The 8890-nt window shown below is 45.8% G+C and overlaps 2 protein-coding genes and 1 non-coding gene across 4 annotated transcripts in view; 1 reads left to right on the forward strand and 2 right to left on the reverse strand.

The window, feature by feature from the left end:
• The window catches only part of LOC106813382 (WD repeat-containing protein 78-like), a 22823-nt gene extending 22243 nt beyond the window's left edge, over positions 1-580 (reverse strand). Inside the window, exon 1 of the mRNA XM_014817516.1 lies at positions 496-580. Within this exon, the coding sequence (XP_014673002.1) occupies positions 496-536 (41 nt within the window). The 5' untranslated portion in view covers positions 537-580. The remainder of the gene's footprint in view (positions 1-495) is intronic.
• A 402-nt stretch (positions 581-982) lies between these two features.
• Positions 983-1056, forward strand: Trnat-agu. Its single transcript has one exon. It is a non-coding gene; the product is annotated as a tRNA-Thr (tRNA).
• Positions 1057-1928: 872 nt separating this feature from the next.
• The window catches only part of LOC106813385 (ascorbate transporter, chloroplastic-like), a 37378-nt gene continuing 30416 nt past the window's right edge, over positions 1929-8890 (reverse strand). For both annotated transcript variants that reach the window (XM_014817520.1, XM_014817519.1), the window contains exons 6-9: positions 4530-4734; positions 3645-3789; positions 2999-3113; positions 1929-2684 (exon numbers count right to left, since the gene is read on the reverse strand). In XM_014817520.1, coding sequence (XP_014673006.1) covers positions 2529-2684; positions 2999-3113; positions 3645-3789; positions 4530-4734 — 621 coding nt within the window. In that variant the 3' untranslated portion in view covers positions 1929-2528. The remainder of the gene's footprint in view (positions 2685-2998; positions 3114-3644; positions 3790-4529; positions 4735-8890) is intronic.

Genomic DNA, 8890 nt, shown 5'->3' on the forward strand with positions numbered 1-8890 from the left:
CCTGGGTACGGTCCGGTATACCGAAACGTACCCTGGTACTATCTAATATGCCGAACCGTACCTCGCCTACTCCACTAACGAGTCTAGGGAGTCACCTACGCCTACTCCCTAACCCTAACCCTAACCCTGACCCTAACCATATCAAATATAGTGACCAGGGTATGTTCCGGTATACCGGACCGTACCCAGGCTACGTTCCAGCATAGCTCTAGTACTATAGCCCGCGTTCAATTAACTGCCGCAGGCCTGCGGCAGTTAATCGAACGCGGGCTATAGTAGTTTTAGTACTATAGTAACTAGAGCTAGTTCCGGCAGTACCCTGGGGGACATACATGATACACCCTATGATGGCTATATGAGCGTTAGTAATTAAATATTGACTGCATATGTTACTGTGTTAGTGTGAGCACAGGCCCTTGGAGGCTCAAGTTTCAAGAAGAGTATAAGAGCGAAGCGAAGCGGCTCCAAGAGCCTGTGGTGTGAGAAAGTACGAACCCGTTGGGATGGCCATGTAATTTAGATAAGTTTTGCCTCATTTTCTTGGTCTTGCTGCTCGTGCACTCTCACTCTGTCACTGTGCGGTACACGCAGTGGATATGTAGACAAATAGGAACTGAGTCAACACAACACTTCACGTCCTAGATAAGGGCAATGTACGTTTGTGTCTACACTAATTATATGAGAAATATTACACAATCTTTAACGTATAAACGTTTATATAAACTAACTGTTGCTTAGAAACTAGCCATTGCGATTTTGGTGCCATCTATGGCTAAAAGGCAACACTAGATTTGACTTGGCCTATTGGAATTATTTACATTTTGCGTCTGCCTCGAAAATTTACTGTCAGTAATGCCAATGTGTAATCTATCGCATAATTGGGAAAAATTGGCCTAGAGCATGTTTCCATATCACATACTTTTTGACTACAATGTGCGGATATCTACCATCTTAGTCAGTCGAATAAGTCATTCGGCGTTGAGGCGCCATGGCTTAGTTGGTTAAAGCGCCTGTCTAGTAAACAGGAGATCCCCGGTTCGAATCCGGGTGGTGCCTGATATTTTTTTGCCGATGCAGTAAATCTCCACCCGAAAGTAATAATGAACACTACACAATTTCACACACGACTGCGCCGTATTACATTTTCTGACCATTAAAGCTCACTTGCAGTATATAGACAATACTGCACGTAAGGCGTGTTGCAAAATTGCTTGACCTGGAATGGCAGGCACTGAGACATGACAGATGACTCCTGATGAGATGGTAGGCACAGAGGGCTAAGCATGACACAGAAAGCACAGGGGTCTCTGAGTGGCAGGGAAAGTCACAAAGGAAAACTATACAGCCTGGGCAAAGCAAATATACGATCATGATATATATTTTTTCATAAGGGAACCGTCACCAAAATCTTAAATTTTTAATCTTTTTTAATCTTAATTTTTTAATTTTGCTTTTTTAATTTTTAATCTTAAATTTTAGCTCAATTATAATTATGTGTATACCATGGTCTGAGGAATACTTACACATATCTGAAATTCTATACAATGGATGAGCGTCATGACTATACAACTATCAATAGGCTATAAATAAATAAACCAATATATATTTTGTGTGCGTGTATACATATATTTATTTCATTTATTTATTCTGTCATATCAGGAGGGTATATATGTCAAGTGCAATCATGTTTCCTATGTATAGAGTTGACATACTCACTGATATCAGCACAGCTAGATGACATCACAATTTATGTCCAGTTGTCATTCTGTCATTCTGCCAGTCGCTCGTAGCCATAGAATATGCAATCCGCCTGCTCACAAATTGGTATCACATGTGTTGGGCTGTAACAGTGGTATATATATATATATATATATATATATATATATATATATATATATATATATATATATATATATATATATATATATATCTATATATATATATATATATGGCATCACATGTATAGTGCTATATACAACACCATGCACTTCTATAATACACTCAGACTCCACAGCATTGTTGAAGATATGCTTCATGTCAATCCAACATTTTACTACACACAAAAATCCGTGCTATTCGTGCTCCACACACGAGTTGGATATAGTTCCATTGCTCGACTCTCCACCGGTGTTTCTCATCAAGTTCACGCTCACGACTGTTAACATCAAGTCCCTCTCCAAACTCATTTTTGATTGGCTCACAACATTTTTCCAGGTAAGCCACATTTCGGGTGTAGATGTCAGCATATGCGTAGTGTCTCTGCACACAAATTCAATCGAATATTGTTGCCATGGGGACCCCACAACAGAATGGGGCAGTAGAACTGCGTCGTTGCTGTGGCGACCCCGCACTAAAGCGGGGAAGTGGAACTCCCGTTGTCATGGCGACCTTGCAACAAGCGGAACTGCGTCATTGCCGTGACGATCCCACAACAAGACGCGGCCAGCAGAAGTGTGTTGTCGCCGTGGTTACCCCGCTACAAGATGGAGCCAGAGAAACTGTACGTGTCATTGCCATGGTAACCCCCGCTACAAGACGGGGGCAGCGGAGCTGTGACTACAGTAGATTATGGCACCAACAAAGTTGATAAGTGCTGCGATGATGAACACAGGGTACCAGCGTCCGTGCGACTGAGTCACCAGCTCTGCCGTCAGTGGTCCGCACACTATGCCTGGTATGGTTGCCTGCAAGTAAACACGTGCTGCATCAAGTGGGTAGTCAAGAACGTAGGCATGTCCCGCGCATGCCCCACCTACTGTTTTAATTAGTTCACTGTCATTTTGGCATGGGGAAAACACAAGGAACAAGTTTTAAGGAGAGCCTTTAATCGCACCATTAAGAAAACTACCACTCACATTTACCCATGATCTAATGTGATGTAATTTCCAGCAATCAGACCACACTGGTTCAGCAACTTTCCCATCTTTGATGCAAGTTGTTACCGTACATGCCTATGTCATGTATCAGAGAAGTCCCACTTGCCAACTTGTGTACTCACCAGAGTGTTAGAAATGGCGAACGTCACTCCGGAATGATGGGGAGCAACTTCAGAATGGTTGCTCAGGTGACCAGCTGAATTCGTCGCACATAGTCCCATTGAGATTGATATCAGGCTGCAAGTTTACGTATCAATCAACTGCGTTACTGTTACCAAGAATGTAATTAAAAATTTAATTAAACACAGGAATTATCATCACAATTAAAGAATGTTTTCTGTGAATCGCATATGATATTTGTCTCATAGCATGGAATAATCATGCCATATATACATCTAATCTTATCAAAGAAATTGAGAGAAGTAGTAGTATGACGTTATTGGACACAGAGTCAGTTACGAAGAATTTCTTCTTCCTAAAAATGCTTGCATCTTCTTGTTTCACATATATCCAAGTTTAACTGTTTTCCTGTTTGATTGACTGATGGATTTTTTTTTTTCCATTGCTTGTGTGTTTGATTGTTTGTTTATTTCATTGCTTGTGTGTTTGATTGTTTATTTGTTTATTCAATTGTATGATTACTTGTTTATTGGCATCTTTGATTGTTCGAATGATCATTTGTTTGTTGATCAGTTTGTTTATCTGTTTGTTGGCTTGATTGTTAGTATGTTTGTTTATCTGTTTATTTTTTTGCTAGTCATCACTCACATGACGGCTAGAGGCAGGTGCTGAACCCCGCTGAAGAACAGTATGAAGACTCCAGGTCCGACGAGACCCACGGCAGTCATGAGACGTCGCACGGAGAGCACGGTCGAGCGGTGACGAATCAGGAAGTCCGCACAGTGGCCAGCCGCTGCAACGAGCAAACAAAACATTCACCCGATAAGACAGCACATATACATAAATATACATTATATAATATGATATATATATATAATCAGGAGTAAGATAATATATCTATCTTATCCTACCTATATTATCTTACTCCTGATATAATATTAGCCATCCGTAGATAAGACAGTCACATGCGGTCAGATTAGATAACATAATATAATATAACATAATAAATATTAGCATAACATACATTATATCAGGAGTGAATAATAATAGATTATAATAATCTATAATAATAATAGATGGATAATAATCTATAGTATTATTAATCACTTCTGTTTATATTATATGACATATATAATATTAGCCAGTGCCGGCTGTAGATAAAACAGTCACGTGCAATCATATTAGATAATAACATACACGTGCAGACAGACATGTGTTAACAGACACTTCAAATGAGCGAAGGTCCATCTATGAATGGTATCTGCGGCATTTTTCTAAGTGGCAGTTGTACATTGAAACTACGGCTTTAGAATGACTAGCTGTCTGTAAAGAAAGGTTTTGGGGTTTCCGTGCACTGACCCTTAAACACAGGGTTGGATGTGACCAAGCATGTCCATGTGTGCAGTCCTGTGCATGCGTGAGTGAGTGTGTGCATATGTGCATGCATTCCTGCGCATGCATGTGTGCGTTAGTGAGTGTGTGCATTCCTGCACGTGTGTCCATACGTGCGTGTCATGTACAACGTCTCCTCACCGATGCCAACGAGAACGTTGGCTATGTAAGGCACAGCTGTGAGGCTCATGCTCTCGTTGCTCGCTCCGAGGTTTCTGGAGAGATACGTCGGCAACCAGTGCATGATGACGTAGTTTGACCAGTTCATCGCAAAGTGAGCAATGTAGATGGACCAGAGCGGCCAGCTTTTGAAGAACGCAACCCACTGCACTCCCGTCATGCTCACCTGTCAATGACGATCACAAACATGTATGTAGGCACGTGTGTGTGTGTGTGTGTGTGTGTGTGTGTGTGTGTGTGTGTGTGTGTGCGTACGTGCGTGTGTGCGTCTGCGTGTATGGTGGTGGGGGGATGTCTGTCAGGATGGCCACTTGTTATCGCGGGTTTCAGCCAGAATGTCGATGACGTACTGAGTGTATTTTTTTCATCTCGAGAATAAATAGAGACGTGATTTGGTTGACAGCTCAGCAAAATTAATGCGCATTATGAATCGAGCAAGAACTCCGCCTTGGAGATATTGATAATGACATACGCGAACGCGAGCTCTATCTCTTAATTGAGGATTAAATATGCATAGCGGAAAATATCGCGAGAGCCATAGCCGATCTGTGAGCATTGATTTCGATTTGTCGCTATCACCCTAATTCATTTTATAGGTCCCCGCGTCTTTTATGCGAACATATTTCCTTAAAATATGATCAAAGGCTGCTACACAAGTACACGATAATACGCAATGTCGTAAAAAAAATTAATTAACTCCTTTTATGCCGCTGACCCAATGACAAAGCACGAGCGAGCATGCAGTGCGGGACTGCGCTCGAATTATTATTACCTAGCCCGTTTATATTTTCCATTCAATCGGAAATTTAATGCATTGAAAACGGCAGATAGCTGTTATGTGTCCAGATAACCATTATAGTCGTTGCTGGCGGGCGCGGCGTGTAATTAGCGCGCGCGCGAAATTTTGCAAAATAATAAACTGTTAAATTAGCTCTTAATGGGGTTATAAAATGCAATTTTCGACGGGGCTAAAAACGAACGCGGTCGCGCGTTCGCTGCGGGGCGGCGGCTCGCGGGCTTTTCTCGCGAGAAAAGGAATTCGCGCAATTTCCCTCGCGAAAGCTGCGTTAATTTGCGATACACGGGTGGGGCACGCAAATAGAATGTCGGGCGCTGAGGAAAGCTACGATTGAGTGCTAACTCGCACGCAAAATGTCTCCAGCGGCGGAGGGACCGCGGAGGAACCGCAGGCGCGTCTGCCACGTAAAAATATTGTACGCGTGAACTGATTTCAGATCCGTCTCAAATGTGACAGAGAGATAGAGACCAGAGATATACGCGATTAGAGAGAGATAGAAGGATATATATAGAGCGAGGGTCTGATGATGGGAGAAGAGAGCAGCGAGAGAGAGCAGCGCGAGAGAGAGAGAGTAGAGTAGAGGCGGGCGCGGCTGCGGCCGTTTTTGCGCGATAATTGGTCTACGTAAAATTAATTCCGGGCAGGCGCGGAAGACGTAAGAACGATTTTTGCGGATGAATGCTCGCGGAATACGTTAGAGTGGGAGAAGAAATTAAGTGGTGAACGCAGTAAGAGAGCAGAGAAGAACGAGAGAGAGAGAGACGAGAAAGAGAGAGAGAGAGAGAAGAGAGAAAGAGAGAGAAAGAGAAAAAGAGAAAGAGAGAAGAGAGAGAAAGAGAGGAGAAAGAAGAGAGAGAAAAGAGAGAGAGAGAGAAAGAAAGAAGAGAGAGAGAGAGAGAGAGAAAAGAAAAGAGAGACAAGTACAAGAAGAGAGATGAAGAGAGTGAGAGAGAAAGAGAAAAGAGATGAGAAGAGAGAGAAAGAGAAGAGAGACAGAGAGAAAAGAGAGAGAGAGAGAGAGAGAGAGAGAGGGGGGCGGGTAGCATAGAGAAAGCCGCTTCGTAGTGCTTAATGGTAGTCACGTAGTATTGAAATCACCCGGAGTCAGTGTGGCGTGCAGCAACGCAGCCGCCATCCAGGCAGGCCTATACAGGCATGCACCGCGACAGCATCACGTCTGAACTATGCCTTGCGCTTCCCTGCCGTTCCTCCTCCTCCTCCTCGCTGCCTGCCTCGGCCCTCCCTCCCTGGACCGTTCTTACTCGGGGGCCCTGCCAATCAACCACGGCTGGGCAGCTCTCTCTCTCGCTGATGCAGCCCTTTTCGTCTGCGCGCGCCGATCGTCGCCATAGCTACGGACGCTGAAGGCGTGCGAATGGCCAGTCGTCTGCTACGATTAAACAATTGTGCATCTGGTTCGGGGGTCGTAGGGGGCCGCGGGGCTTGGCAGCGTCCGCAGTGTCGATTCGGTTTACCGGGTAGTGCAGTCCTTTTACGCTTATTCGAATTTATTTTGTTACATTATTGTTATTAATTGATTATTGATTAAATTATTTATTATTAGTTATTATTCATTATTGATGATGATGTATGATGATGGAGGATGATGATGATAATCTGATCCTTGCGATGCCTGCCTGCCTAGGCCTGCCTTGACTGCCTACCGCGGCTAGTATGCTTGCCCTACCTAGACTACCTGCCCCTACGCCTGCCTGGCCCTAAACCTGGCTTGGGCCGGGGCGCTACTACCCGATACGCACTGCCTACCCCGTGCCTGCTGGCCTACGCTACCTGTCGTAGCTGTCTACCCCTGAGCCTACCCTGGCTGCCTGCCTTGCTGCCGCGCCTACCTGCCTACCTGCCCTACCTTACCTGCCTCCTGCCCTACTTGCCTACCTGCCTACCTAACTGCTTGTTGCCTCCGCACGCCTTACCTAGGCTGCCGTACCTGCCCTACCTGCCATACCATGGCCTACCTGCCTACCTGCCTACCGTGCCTACCTGCCTGCCTGCCCTACTGCTACCTGCCTACGCTACCTGCCTTGCACTCCCCACCTTACACTGCCTGCCTGCCCCTAACCTGGCCTTACCCTGCCTAACCCTACCCTGCTTGCCTCCCCCACCGCTTGCGTGCCTCTACCTGCCTATCCAGCTGTAGATGCTTATCTGCGCTGTGCAAACATCACGAGTTTATAAAGCAGCGGGAAGTCTCATGCACCTTGGCCGGTCACTGTGAGTCTGTCAAGCGGCAGTGCATTGATTTCGTGTCCAGCTCACAGCCTCTCTCGCCCCTACGCTCCCCTTGCTCTGGCTCCTCTTCCTCTCTCATTCCTCTCTGCTCTCTCTCTTCTTTCTGCTCTCTCTCTCTCCTCGGACTCTCTCCCTCTCTCTGATCGTGCTGCCGTTCTCCTCTGCTCTCTCTCGTGCGCTCAGCCGCATCTCTGCTCTCTTCAAATGTCGTGCGCGCGCTCTGTCTGCTCTCTCTGTCTTGCCCCCGCCTCCTCATCTGCTTTAATCCTCATCTCGTAGCGCGCTTGCATCTCTCTCTCCAGTCTCTCTGCTCTCTCTCGTGCGGCTGCGTCTTCTCTCTCGGGGTCAGTCTCTCTGACTCTCTCTCGTGCGCATGTAGCCGTCTCCTCTCTAGCTTCCTGCGTGCGCGCTCGATCTCATCTCTCCTCTTTCTACGCTCGATCTCTTGCTTCTTCCCCTCTGCCTCTGCTGCGCGCGCGCCGCCTCATCGGGGGTGCGTCGTCTCTGCTGACTCTGCTCCCGGCGCGAGCGCTCAGGTCTCTCGTCTGCTTCTCTCTCTGCTCTGCGCTTCGGGCGTATCAATAATCTAGTTCTGTATCATAGTAGAAGGCGGATAACGGCATCTCTTGATCTCGCTTCTTCTCCAAACAGCTTCGCGAATCGCAATTACAAACCACATCATGGCGCGATGACGGCGAGCTGGCGGCCGCCCCCGCACCTTTGCGTAAAAATACGATTCTTGTTTTGAGCCAGGAGGCGGCCGGTGAGGGGGGGATTGGGCATTGTTGGCAATAATTCTTGTTACGGCGTTTCGATGGAATTTGCCGCAGTTGCGGCAATGGATGCGAATCGATGTGCATCGGGATGGCCGAATCTCGCGTGTGAATTCGCGCTGGAGTCCATATAATGTGACTATTTGGGCGTAATATTCTGTTTTTGGATACCACGGCGTCGCGTTATGTGTTCGGCTTTTTAAGCGCTTGTCTCGGTAAGAATGAAAGCGGAAGGATTAATGACGTTAGGTTTCTCTCCGCGCTGTAGCGTGTGAATCTTTGTCCGCTATCAGTATTCTACCCTTCCCCTGACTTTTATATGGCGAGCGCAGATGAAAAAGAATGGGAAGAAAAAGAGAGGAAGATAAGACCAGATGAAGAGAAAAGATATATGAAGGAAGAAATGGAAGAAGAGGAAAGAAGAAGGAGACGACGAAGCGAAGAAAGAGCAACGAATGAGATAAGAAGGTGAAGAAAAAATGATGAAGGAAATTTATACG

Source organism: Priapulus caudatus, unplaced genomic scaffold (assembly GCF_000485595.1).
Source record: "Priapulus caudatus unplaced genomic scaffold, Priapulus_caudatus-5.0.1 Scaffold763, whole genome shotgun sequence".
NCBI classification, from domain to species: Eukaryota; Metazoa; Priapulida; class Priapulimorpha; order Priapulimorphida; family Priapulidae; genus Priapulus; species Priapulus caudatus.